Source organism: Argopecten irradians, chromosome 1, assembly GCF_041381155.1.
Source record: "Argopecten irradians isolate NY chromosome 1, Ai_NY, whole genome shotgun sequence".
Taxonomy (NCBI): Eukaryota; Metazoa; Mollusca; class Bivalvia; order Pectinida; family Pectinidae; genus Argopecten; species Argopecten irradians.
In genome coordinates this window covers 2,071,130-2,085,574 of record NC_091134.1, presented here as the reverse complement: position 1 = coordinate 2,085,574, position 14,445 = coordinate 2,071,130, and the positions used below count along the sequence as shown (strand labels likewise).

The 14,445-nt window shown below is 33.7% G+C and overlaps 2 protein-coding genes across 2 annotated transcripts; one reads left to right on the top strand and one right to left on the bottom strand.

Annotated features, from left to right (window-relative positions):
- Positions 1-466: 466 nt before the first annotated feature.
- On the top strand, positions 467-5,625 carry LOC138314900 (brevican core protein-like). The gene is made up of 7 exons (XM_069255520.1): positions 467-613; positions 1,045-1,326; positions 1,501-1,680; positions 2,323-2,730; positions 2,988-3,047; positions 3,253-3,331; positions 3,746-5,625. The coding sequence occupies exons 1-7, from the start codon at positions 565-567 to the stop codon at positions 3,828-3,830; spliced, it is 1,143 nt and encodes a 380-aa protein (XP_069111621.1). The 5' UTR covers positions 467-564; the 3' UTR covers positions 3,831-5,625.
- Positions 5,626-6,520: 895 nt separating this feature from the next.
- LOC138314905 (SH3 domain-binding glutamic acid-rich-like protein 3) lies at positions 6,521-13,681 on the bottom strand. The gene is made up of 4 exons (XM_069255531.1): positions 13,523-13,681; positions 10,776-10,943; positions 9,648-9,727; positions 6,521-7,650 (listed from the first exon to the last, which is right to left on the bottom strand). The coding sequence occupies exons 1-3, from the start codon at positions 13,565-13,567 to the stop codon at positions 9,662-9,664; spliced, it is 279 nt and encodes a 92-aa protein (XP_069111632.1). The 5' UTR covers positions 13,568-13,681; the 3' UTR covers positions 6,521-7,650; positions 9,648-9,661.
- Between the last annotated feature and the right edge of the window lie 764 nt (positions 13,682-14,445).

The following is a 14,445-nucleotide window of genomic DNA, read 5'->3' as shown; positions in this document are numbered from 1 at the left end:
AATCTTTTGGGATAAATTACGCATTACGGTTACTGAAATAAAGATAACGTGTGAATTTCGTACTTGTCACAAAGCGACATGAAATTCATGAATAGATATACACACCAAGTATTATATAAACTTTTATGTAGAATGCAAAATCAATACCACAATAATGCGATATATATCGGCCAGTGATACAAATATGAAATCGATATTGAAATGAGTAGATATCACTTTATCTTGTATATACATGTCTATCTTTTGTTGATATAGACCTAACCTTCCTTGAATACTTACAAGTCCGATTAAATATGTATTACCAGTCACAGAAAAGATAACATATCAACGATGTCGTTACAAGTTCATGGCAAGTTTTGCTTAAGTTCACGAAGGTTATTTTCGTCAAAACCGCTAGTAAACACATATGATTGGTTGGTATTTCAATCGATGCAATCTGATTGGTCGAATTGCTCATACGAGAAAGAAGATCAAAGAGCGTAAACGAACGACTTATAGAGACTTCATAACACTTTACTAAATAAATGACAACATTCAAGTGAAGCAGGCACTACTATCTACAATATGATCATATATAGCTTAGTATTCATCGGCTTTTTTGGCATTGTATTTTGTAAGTATTTTTATTTATTTGAAATAAGCAGAGTATTTGTAATATACATGTATGTTAATATAATCAATACATTGTTGTTGTTTTTGTTTTTTGTTATCATCATTGGTATCAAAAGGTTTCTGGAATTAATGCATATAATTGTCAAAGTAATATAATATCAGAAACCTCGTCGATAAAAGTTTATAATAATAGTGACATTGTCTTCACTTCGGAGACAGACTAGATGCCGCTGGTGGTAACATTGGTATAATTATTGTTGGAAAATGATTTTTTAACTGTTGTTTTCTCTCTCTTATATCTCATAGTTTTCGTATCAAAGGAATTTAAATATTAGCAATGTATTTCTTCCATAGTTCATTTTCCTTTGATATGTTCTACACCACTGCATTTAAGTTGTTTTATACCAAATATTCTATACTGAATGTTCACAGGTCAAAGCAGCACCGATGTAAGCCATTGCCCAGCCTCAGTACCCCGGAACACCTATCTGAAGGTTTACGGCGGGAAATGTCTACAGTTCGTGCTAACTGAGCGTGGTTGGACCAACGCAAGGTCGGACTGTCAGAGGAGGGGAGGGGACCTGATGATGATTAAGGACTCTGCGAAGCAGTCTTACGTTTATACCACCCTGCACAGTCTTCACTGGCCGCATAAGGGTCTTTGGCTTGGAGGATCAGACAGACAAAAAGAGGGCACCTGGCTATGGGTTGATGGTAAGTCTTCAGTTACAGTCATACACAAATTTATGGAAGCCATTGGTTTCGCATGTAACGGAAGAAAACAATCCATTTGCCCAACCACATTTGCAGTCTTTGTCTTTTATTTAAAGGAAACATGTATTGAGGCCATTTGCTGCTATATGTGTCTTTTCATGTTAATTTACCTAGGTTCCCGGATGTCGTATGGTAACTGGGCTCGAGGACAAGGTCCTTCCACGCACCACGGGTTCTTCTTCTCCACATCCAGTTTTGAGGACTGTGCCTTACTGCGACTCAATGACAGAGGTAGATGGCACGACTATCCTTGCGGAGGACTACGATACTCCTACTCTTACGTCTGTGAATATGGTACGGATGGTTGTAACAGAACAACGCCTTAGTTATTATTTGATTTCCTGTTATTTTCATATCATAGCGGTTTAGAGTACTCCTCTTACATACAGCGCTTATTATCATATCATCAACACAAAAGGTTGCATCATACTTGTACCTTGAGTAACAATAACATTATGGTAGCATATGCGCTGAACTAATGTAACGAGTCCAACTGTAAACTTGAAAAGAGTTGTAGAGTAACTCTCGATATCATTCAAAAGGAAGAGAACCACGTGGTATGGAAGAGAAAGACTTCACATCCATACATAACAAATCTACATCCAATCCGTTCCCAGTTAAATTCTCGAATTAAAATGAGGTCACAAAAATGAGGCTCTTGGAAATTTCTTTTACCTTTTTTTTACATGTGGACTTTTCATTTCTAATTTGAAAACCTCTATAAGGTACTCAAATCTTAGATGTGTTTTTTTTTATACATTTGTAGTTCTGATGTTGTATGCTGCTAAACGATAAAAACTAGTAATCGGTATACACTTATGTGCTAAAACAAGCATTCTTTATCAAATAAATGGCTATCATGAAGTGACATCTATGCACTGAAAATATTCATTTGTGTTCATGTTATAAAGAATACGTTGACTTTTCCACCAATAGCTCTATCAGCTACTGTCCAAACAACACCAGCTCCCACCCACAGAACACCACAACCTGCTGTGAAGACAACACCTCGTCCTCGAACAACTCAACCCCCGACAGCAACTCCTAGACCACAGACGACGCCACGCCCACAGACCACCAACAGACCACAAACAACAGCTAGACCTAAAGCAAGCGTCACTCCCAGACCGACAGTTAAACGCCAGACTTCATCGCCAGCAACGGCCAGACCATCCAGTTCCAGACCCGTCATTAATCAAAAGTCCACTGCTCGTCCAGTCATGACACCAAGACAGACACCGAAACCCAGACCACAAACAACAAACAGACCCCGTTCTACACAGACGCCATATGTTTCTCCTTCAAAGCTGTCTCCCGTATATGTACGACCATCTGGTGTAAAGAGTACGTATCATAAGTTAAAAAGATGATTATGATGAAATCATTACGTTAATCAGAAGAAACCCAATGAATATGTTCTGGTACAACCTTACATTATTGAACTGCTTTTAGAATGGAAACCATTAAAATGAGTTAATGTTACTGTCAAATGTTCACATATGCAATAGTACATAATTGATCATTTTTTGAAAATCACAATATTGTTGTTTTCACCTTATTAATGCATGTATTCCTAACTTACTTTCAATTAATTTTTGAAGGAAATTCAATGCAATCTGCACAACAAGGAACTCAAACGACGAATACGACAAATGGAACAGGTAAAGTTATTCCTGGCAGTAAAATTATGGTTTTAGAGGAAAAGTATGTGTCCATGTGGAGTTAATAAATATATAGAAACAATAACTAGACAACAAACTTTAGGAGACAGCGAAATGATTTTGAAGTTTTTTTTCATGATATTCAGTATAAGGTAGCCACCAGTATCTACATGTTACACACTGAACGTTCTTTATTTTTACACAGGAGTTATTGTCGGTGTTAGTGTCGTCGGGTGTGTAATGGTCGCATTATTGGCAGTCATATTTGGTGTCCTTCTTCGCAGGTAATTCAATTTAGATTTAGAAATTTTTTTACATTTTTGTATAGATAAAGATATATGATCGTCCGAATTTGTTTGTAATTAAAAACTTTCAAATATATGATGGACATTGTATAGATGTTCTTAAATGTCGTTGTATCCTAATCAGTAATCCGTTTGTAAATCCTCTAATTAATATCCATTATACATATATAATTCAATTTTGCTTGAAAGGAGCGTTTTCATTGGCTTAAGCATTTACTTTATCCACCCATAAAGGAAAAAATGGCGTTGCCGTTTGTAACGTCGCTTCTGATTGGCTGAGATAAGGTTGTATTCAACTTAATTCTGAAAAATGATAGATCTTGTTTATCTATTGTGCAACTTATCTTTTATCTTAATTTTTCACCTATTTATTAAATGAATTTCTTTCTTCAGGAAACGTGCTGCTGCCGCAAACGCCATGATGTCTATAGACAATAAAGCTTATGGACTACCACAGGGCCCGACAGATCGTTATTGAAGGTCTTCAACAAAACACTTATAGTCTACCAGAACAGCTACTATCAGTGTATCATTAGCGTTTATGTACAAGAATTGTCATTGGCAAAAATATGCTATCGTCCCGTGACATTAGACAACGATGTATGCAACACGGTATTTGATTGCATTACAAGACCGCACAATTGGATTTTAGAAAACAGATATAATAATGCTCAATAAATTGTAAGTACAATAACGATACAGATACAGGCGGATTTTAAAACGGTTATGGAATCACAATACAAAAAATATATTTTCAATTAATAATGCCCACTTTTTACATTTCTCAATTAAAGTTAATCCTTAGCGATATGAAAATCTAAAAGAAAGGTAAACGTTTTGAGAAAATCTACAAGGCCATACTCTACAATTACCACTTATCACATGTACTCTGTCATTGTACACAACATACGGCTATAATGTATATATTGATAGACGAGGTAAATGAATGCCTGTGACTCTACAGGTTTTGTGGTAATATGATCTTCTCATAGTTATATCATGCCGTTAATAGAATGACTATACATTCAGGAAATGTGCAATATTGACAAGAAGTACAAATTACTCTAGGATTTGTTTTATAGATTTGATACTTTTAAAATACAAGTATATCTATAGTAAAGTTGAAAACCTTATACTGCAGTCTATTCAAATAATCGTTTTGTACTAACCACATTTTAATCTTGTCATTAGATAGGGTACTTTTAAAATAGTACAGTATGGTAATACGTACGCCAATACCTGCATTGATATAGGTATATGGAACGTATTTACCCATGTCAAGGTAAGATAACGTTCAGATATAAGTTGTATATATATGTATCACTTGTTACATTATGGACAGCTGATTTTACTGTCAAAACTTCCTGAATTTTCACCTCAATGTAGAAATTTACGGAAAGAAAACGATGACATTTCGAGTAAAATTATTTCACGGCATTTGTGGCAATGTCGATATCTCGAGAGTTCTCGAAATTATCATTAATTAAATATATGTATTAACATATCCATTTTCGGCCAAAATAACAAAGAAATAAAAATCCAAATATGTTTTACCGTGACGCATTTTATTTTCTCCGTTAAAAAGGTGTGGTGATTCAATAGTGCAAACACTTCAATTAGTCTTTCCTAAATTTTTATTTATTTTTTATTTCAACATTCCTTTTGGCTGTGTTGTCTACTACTGTCATCAAAACTTTTCGCTCTTTTTAAAGACAAACATCTATATATATCTAGTGCCGATTTCAATTTTGTCATAGTGTATTGAATTGTGTTGTATCAATACAATCTAACGAAATACATAATATAGTATAATATAGGATGGTTTGTGTCGTGGTTAAGAGCTTGCATTTGGTCGACAAATACAAACATTGGTCAAAATGGTCAGATTTTTCCTCCTTGATTCAATACAATTACGAATATAGTAGAAATATTTACTCAATGAACATTTTATGTAATACTGTACATCATTTCACAAGAAGCATATATTAGGTATATGTTTCTGATTTTACGTATAGACGGCATATTTATTTATGTTTCCACATTCTTATGTAAATACACTAATGGTAACGTGAGAATGAATGGCAGGGGCGGAGGAAAGTTTGAGTGTCAATCGTCATATTTTGTTTTTGTGTTTCACAAATATATTGTTTTACCTTGTTGTTCGTTTATGTAGTTTTCTAACGAAATGTCGCACATTGCATTTTGTTTGTCCTAAATAGCATAATACAATCATGTATATGAATAAAACCAATTGGTGTATTTAAAATAATGTATATTTTGTTTTGTTTGTGTCACTCTAGTTAACGTGCGGCCTATTAAAATGTTGAAACTGCAAACCCCAATGTTCGACATCCACATTGATAATTATTAATTGTATTTTATTTTTATTTAACCTAATACGATACAATTTCGTGATAACATGTAAGAACTTGTATCCAGTGGCGAGATAGTGTAATCGTTATCAGCTTATTCACAAAACGATATATTGTTTACATACAGTATTTATATACACATACATGTGTATTACATAAGATAATTTTATTTCTTATCTATAAAATAGAAACTTGCATTAAATCTTTTTTTATCTTCTGTGGTTCATTTGGATTTAATACTTTCATGTCGATGCGTTACAATCAGAGAATTCGAAAATAATAATACATAATACTGATATAATATGACCAGGTCGACTGTAAACTCGAAATCTATTCAAACAAATTATATTGGTAATATTTTTAACATTTCGATGATATGTCCGATGTGTACACTGTCATCTTCATCAGACACTTTCCTAATCATTTTTCTAATGAAATTGACAGTGTGCACATTGTACTAATCATCGAAAGGTCACGCATAAAATGGTCACTGTTTGTGCTGGCGATTCTTTTTTATTTTAAAGCTATTTACATTTAAGGAAATGGAAAAATATCAATGTAAGCCAGAGTATCCGTAGATAACCCGTCTGCCTACAATGAACATACATTAACTGGCAACGCAATTAAGTGAACAAGGTCAGTGGCTAAATATAAGATGTCAGAGATCCTATTACCTTTTTTGGAAACGAAGCTTCAGACTTGCTTATACGCAGTCCTTGGTAAAAACGTGTACATTTTTATCTAATACTTAGAAATATAACCAATATATAAATTAAAAATAAAACAAAATTCAAAATAAATAATAAACCTGTATCGAAGAATAGTTTATTGAACATGTAACACAAAATATACACATATTCAACTCGACTCTCGCAGTACAAAATCAAAATATTTAATAAACTTAAGAACCTTATATATAATATCGTTGTTTATAAATAAAGTGTTATAATTTCACATACATCAAAATTCTGTTTTAAATGTCTACAATCAATACGCTGTTCTCGCTTATTTAAGAAATATTAGAACTACATAATTGACTTTGTGTTATTCACTGTAGCACCAAAGGGGCATAACTATTACGCTGTGATATCAGATAAACGCAATATGAATTAGTTTTACATAACAAATACTAGCAGATATTGTTTAGCGAGGATAGAAATTTAAAGAAAAGAAAAAAATGTGTAATACATAGGAAGTTCTAAACAACATGTAATTAAAACTAAATGGAATAAATTTGTTCCCACTAACAAGCGCAAAGATTGATAAGAAACACGATGGCATGACATTTTGGTGGATGTTAATGTAAAACGAAGTGAAATAAAATTTGATATACAACAAAGGAGTTTGGTCTACTAGAGTAAGATATGTGCAAGTCGTGTATCTCTATTGTGAGCACTTCCGATGCTTGAATAACTATAGATCACTTAGTATTTATATTCTTTCAGCTTAATTAACAAAAACAATTATAACGTGATCAATATAACTACAACACTTTGATCAGTTATGGTCATTGCTAAGTCATTTTAGTGTTTACACTTATAATTAAAATCATCAACATTATCATTTTTACAAAACTTTTAACAGAAAAGTAAGCATTTTAGAGTAAAATTGTGTTTACTGGTGACAAAGGTGCTAATTACATTTTACGAAAATAATATTTAAAACAAAATACATTTTCAGTACATCAAGCAGTACAAAATTCAATTGTGCGCTAAACTTGAATGCGCCACAAATATATTTGTTGATGGTATGTGAGTTTGCTTTAAATCATCTTCATATTTCGACAAGACTTATTACACATTCACACTTTCTCACTTAGTACTTCCATAGACATCATATTAACATTGGAACATGCCAATATGGCATGGTTGTGACTTTCCCGGCCAAACGCATTCTTCTTATGTCACTAGCCAGTCAATCTCGAAACTGCAACAAAGGCGATGAAAATTAAACATAATAATTAATACACGTATAAAAATGATTGTTGGTTTGACTTAGACAAGTAGTATTACAAGGACGCTTACACTTGTAGAGTGTCAGGTCTCTGTCCTCTTCATAGACCAAAACTAGTGAAATATTCTGAACATAGAATACCAGCTTATTTTATACTTTATTTTGTTTAATTTAGCATCCCTTGTCCTCTATTTACAAAGTCATGCAGTGACTTTTATTATTAGTTTGGTCGAATAAGACACAAATATAGAGTACCAGTTTAATTAACTGTATCTGGTTTAGCGTCCTAACATCAATTGCATTGTACATGTATATGCATTGTCATTTTAGGTCCTCGCTGTAAGCGTTTTGTTTGTTTGTGAAATTTATAAATGATTAAAGAAAATACGGGATGACAGCTGGAATCATTATAAAGGACTAGATATGGTAATGGCTCTTTTTGGCCCCTAAATCTACCAAATTTCAAATTAAGTTTTTAGAAATTAATTTGCTGCGTTTGGAATATTGAATATGCCCCTGATAAAAACTTAATGATATTTTTTGTTGACAGAAAGTATGTTTTTGCTATATAACCATGGTAACTTTGCATAAATTATGCAAATTTGAAAATTTGGTCAATTTTGGCATATTTTTGATAGCTTTTCCTTTAAAATCAATAGAGCGCAACCTAGAACACACTTTATATTTTAAGTGAATTAGCAGACACGAAGAATACATCATTTTGAGATATATAAAGTTTGTTCTAGAATGCGCTCTATTTTAACTAGATGAAAAACTGCATAAAAAGGTCAATTTTGATGAAATTTTCACATTTTGCTTAATTTATGTACAATAAAAATGGTTGCCATGGCAACTAGAACTGCTATATTACCTAATAGCACTATCAAATATGTCAGGCATGTAGTTAATATTTGAAATGCAAGATTAACATTTTAAATAACAAATTTTGAAAAATAGCGGATTTGGGGGCCACATAATACCCTTACCATACCTAGTCCTTTGATATAGTATTACCATGGTATGATATAATCATAGTATTTAGTGTCTCGTCCGATCACAGAATAGTTGATTATATACCATGGTAATGATAGCATTAAGTCTCCGCCCAAAGAACTTTGTATATTGATCGATATTTTTGGCTACGACCAAATGTTATTAATGAATTTTTGATTTCTACTTGCATAAAAACACTGAAGAAATTGTGTACTTTTATTAGAATAATTAACAATATCATTTGTTCTCCTTAACTCATATTATTCATATAAACAACTACTGTATACTTTTTTCGAATACTAATGATTGTATATAATATTGTAAATATGTTTTCTCTGTGCATTCATAATGAAAAAGAGAAATAAAATGAATTTGAAATTTGATCACAGAATAGCTTATTTGTATACCATGGTATAGCATAATCATAGTATAATTTATAGTGTCTCGTCCAATCACAGAATAGCTGATATACAATTATCGACCTATTTTCAGGTGGATACGGTGAGTTATCAACCCGAGTAAGTGATATATCCCGAGGCCGAGGGTTATATAATTTACGAGGATGTTACGCTTTTTACTGAATACTGACCGCGTCTACCAGTCTTGTTCAGGTTAAAGAAACCAAATAATCCGCATAATACGGACTAATGCTTATATTTTGCTTTTAATTTGACGTAACAAGGTAAAAAAATTATCCTCGGAAATAAATTTTATAATTTACAAATGAACAAAATCATATTTTCTTACATCATTAGATTTCTCAGAAGAATTACCAACTTGTGGTACTTTGGAGTAGATCTGAACGCAATCGCATATACGGTGATCATATAGAAATAAAAGAAAAAACGTAATTACCAAATACACCTATCATCCTTGTTGAGGATACACAAGGCGCGCCTGGAAATGGCTTACATGAAAAGGCGACAAGAAACTCCGTTGTTTTAAAATAATAAAAGATGAAATGAAAATATACGTACAAAATGTTCAGGTATCACTTGAGGCGGAGAAACTCTAGCAAACAGCCATCCTCTAATGCGTCGTCAAACTGCTCAAAACACTGGAAAATAATAATTGTTATTTAAAACATTTCGTTTATTTACGTAGTACCTTATCAAATTGTCATCACGATTCTCCCCAAATTTTACAACCGCAAAAAGAAACGTTATATTTACGATTTTTATTATCATAAATAAAGGTTTTCCAAACCAAATCAAAAAAAGGTAACATGTAGCATTGTTGAAATGAGCAGTGTGCATAATTCGTTATAACTCATTTCTAAAAAAATAAATAAAAGTAGTATTCAATATGATATTGGGTTTAAGATTAATGTGTCACAATTCAGGAGACGCCTGGTGTACTCAAACCACGCTGAACTCACGAAACTCAGATAAGATATACTGTATAATGAAAAGTTATGGTACAAAGCATATAAAATGTTTTCTCTTATCATGTCAAGGATCAACATTTCTCAACGAATAAATAAAGGTTTGCTTTGACATAACACCCAATTTGTTTGTTCCATATTGGAAAAGATAGGTATATATATAACATTTGTAGTGAAGGATCCAATGAGATGGGTGGAGTATTTTGTAGTATTTAACTATTTTTTGTTCACTCCAAATCACTGTTAATTAACAATTAAAGGATTGCTAGATTGCATTTATTGGAGATATAGTTACATTTTGCCACAGTGACTCCCATTACTCTAATGATAATCGTGATCTGCATAATGAGCCAATAAATGCAGTCTAGACTTGGTGTAGTAATATCTACATAAATGGATGCGAGTCTTGTTTACTGACACCACGTTAGTCCGCGCGGGAAAATTGACATTGTAGCTGAATGAACCAGTTTGGTAATGGAACTTATAAAAAATAATTAAAATGTCTGGATAATAATTGAAAGTTAACTAATAGCTATTGAAAAACATTGAAATTTTGTTATCTTTTCAATTTTTATAGGGAATACTTTTTATCACATTGAACTTGTTTGTTGAGGTTAAATGGCTGAAGCGGGAAATTCAAATGTTCACTTGCAATTAAATTATGTTTTACTTTGAACTAGAAAGTAAAATGTAAATATAGTTATATAAAACCAAAACTTACTCCACAGTATGTATCTCCATTAAAAAGTTGAGGAGGTAAAATTTCTGGATTTCCACTTTTCTCCACCATTTCGTTTCGACAGTCTGGATTCTTGTACAAATCTATTTCCTCAAATGGAATCTTCTTACTGCCAAGGACTTGCTTAATTCTGTTTGTGTTCTGTGAAATCTGTGTAAAACAAATGTCAGCATTTTGACTTTTTCTATATTTTCTCGTCTAGATGGGTCAAATATTTATCAACGTCCGTCACTTAGAGTAAATTTTTATAACCGTACAACTCATCCTCGATACTCCAGGGGTTCCGATCATTACGATCTCTACACCCCTGGACTATCTCATAGCAAAACTGGAGGCAAAAGAACAGAACAGGTAATTTAGTCCTTTGATGTACATCAAAAGAGCCGTATAACGGTACACTGTGGTTGACTGTGTGTCTTTGAAGTTGGACGTCGCTCTCTCTGTAGTCTTCAAAGGAAATCTTTGCTAGTCTGTGATTGGTCAAATGTTTTCTGCTGAACTGCCTTCAAATTCACTATGAGATAGTCCAGGGGTGTAGAGTTCGAAAGTGATCGGAACCCCTAGAGTATCGAGGATGCGTACAACTAGGATTCATAACTTTTTATCTAATTAATGCTGAATTGGTAATAATATATGTCGTCTAATGTGTTGAGCAATTCACATTTACGTAACCGTTGACTTTGGGGTCAATGTGTGTCATGTAAATGTAACCACTACAAATCGTTGCAAGTATACTGCAAATTTCGTCAAGATATCGTCAGTGCTTAAAGCCATAATTAAAAACGAGACACTTACTGGACCAAAATGTTGTATTTCTGTTCTTATGATTACTTCATAGTGCAAAGTAGAGGACCAATAATACATGTATATCAATGTTAAATAATTTGAAAATTGTGTTCAGCAGGGCGTCGTTTTGAGCCCTATCTTGTATGTTGATCGTGATACGAGTAACACAAAAAACGCCAGTCAGAGTATCAGATGAGATGATATTTTACTTTAGCTTTCGTGTTGTTAGATAACTCAAAACTGGCCTCCAGGAAACTTTAACGCAATCCTCACTTGTCTAATTGGAATTGCGATACACTTCAAGGAGCTGTGCCGATGGCATCCTCGATACTCCAGGGGTTCCGATCACTTACGATCTCTACACCCCTGGACTATCTCATAGCAAAACTGGAGGCAAAAGAACAGAACAGGTAATTTAGTCCTTTGATGTACATCAAAAGAGCCGTATAACGGTACATTATGGTTGACTGTGTGTCTTTGAAGTTGGACGTCGCTCTCTCTGTAGTCTTCAAGGAAATCTTTGCTGGTCTGTGATTGGTCAAATGTTTTCTGCTGAACTGCCTTCAATTTCACTATGAGATAGTCCAGGGGTGTAGAGTTCGAAAGTGATCGGAACCCCTGGAGTATCGAGGATGTTCCGATGGATGTGCATACACAAACAATTAGTTCAAATAAAAGTACAAAATGTCTATGGATATGCATAGTGATCGAATCCATAGATATTTGTCTTTCAAATGTAATGGTCTACATATATGTAACCCTCCCCCCCCCTATTCACCTCATGTCAACGTCCTTTGGACTTCATTGTTACGTAACGGCACGCTATGTGAACCAGAAATCCAGAAGACCCTTTTATGTACACAGGAAGCTTGGTTTATATTATTATAACATGCACGTGTATTTGCGTGCGTTTTACGTTTTATAATGAATATTTCATAACCTTAGAAAGCCAGTCATAACTGTACTTTCAATTTTGAAAAAAAATGTCTATAGAATTGATCAAAAACAAATGATATGTAAAATTGTGGTATTTAAAGTCAATAATAGATTATCAATAGGCATGACATTAATTGATATAAATTAACAACACCTCAACATAGATATTACCTGTTAAGCTAACCATGAGTGCAGTGTGTGTTGGCCATGAACAGCTGTGTGTGTGTATCATCGGTTGGTGGGTAGGTATGATTCACACAAAGAACACGTTTTCTTTTAACACACAAGTTTTATCTTCTGCCAAAAAAAACTGACTAATAAGTTCGATATTTCGTACTCGCTAAAAATACCATTTTGCGAATGGTTGATAACCTTCATAATCATCTATGGTGATTTTTTTTTTTTTTTTTTTTTGCAAAATTTTGACTACTTTATTTTTTCGCTGAAGAAAGTTTTATTAAACCTCCGCATTTCAGCACGGGCAATGATTATCATCCATGTATTTCATCATAGTTGTGCATTAATTTAAGCAGTGTGGCAATAAAATAATAATACAAAATAAAAGATCAGAAACTGCATGGACACAGTATATTTACATGTTTCGCGGGCTTATTACATTTCTTCATGTGTATAGATCTTAGTCATGCTGGGCCTGAAGACTCCCTCCCTGTGGCCACACCCGGTCACTACAGATCTCACTTCGGCCAGTATCAGATTTCACTAACGTATGGTCAACCGCTTCTATTATCTAGCTGTGTATCATTCGTGAAAGTTTTATGAAATACAATTATCTACACCTGTGTACATGTATATGCACGTGAATGCGTTTCACACTATGAAAACTGTTTTCTTCTGCTATCTCATCATGACTGGTCCAGAATATACCGGAAGTGTTTACAGACATAAACTTAACTGTATATGTATTAACAAAAGTTTCATTTCTTTCTTTTCACATCAGCGCACGTACGCTCGTACAACACAAAACAAAGTGATAATAACCCACTCACCTTTCTGTTGGGCGAAACCGACGTCATGTACAGTTTAACAGACATCTTAGAAATACAAAATTATCCGAAGGAGTGAAAAAAATGTCTGCACTGGTGTCTTGCAAACTTCGTACCAGTCAGCAGCAGAATCAACTCTAGTAATAAGATATGTCTGTTGCCATGGTAGCACCATGTAGCTACCCCCAGACAGGCTAATGGAATCGCCCGTCTGTCGGGAAATCCATCCGTGAACATCACATGTTAACAGACAGCGGGGGAGTAGTATGTATGAGTACCCTCGGTGAATCACTTTATAACAAGATCAGATGCGTAGATTTGTACAAAGACGTCCAGATTTATTTTGCAAATAAGATATCTAGTAAACTTGCGCCCTGTCTAAAGACTATTGAAATAATAAAAGGAATATGGCTCTCCATTAGCGTGATAATTCTGCCCCCACACAAAAGGAATTCGTGGGCTTAAAAAACAATGGATGTATTTTGTATATACATTGTAGTATAAAACATTTAATTAAATTTTCCTTATTGGAATAAAAAATATGTATTCAATGAAGATTTACCCATTTTGACATGGCACATACACCTCACAAGCGCACGAATATCTATATCTGTTTCGAAACGTATTTAGCATGCGTTACTCTAAAAATGTAATATTTTCTGCTTATGTTTCATGTTTAGCGTTTCACAGGTTGAAATTTTACCTTTTATTGTACATGTATTTAATTGAAGAGGTGTTTATTTCCTAAATGCAGAGGATAAATTCTGTCATCGTTGTTTAAAGTCCTTCATCCTCTTCCTTTGTGTGGATCGCCTCACTTGTACATCAGGTTTTAATTCCTCTTTGACGATATTAACCAAACAAAATCAGCCTGCACGTGTCTTTTACACATGTTAAAGATGCTCCACCGCTGACAAATGGTATGT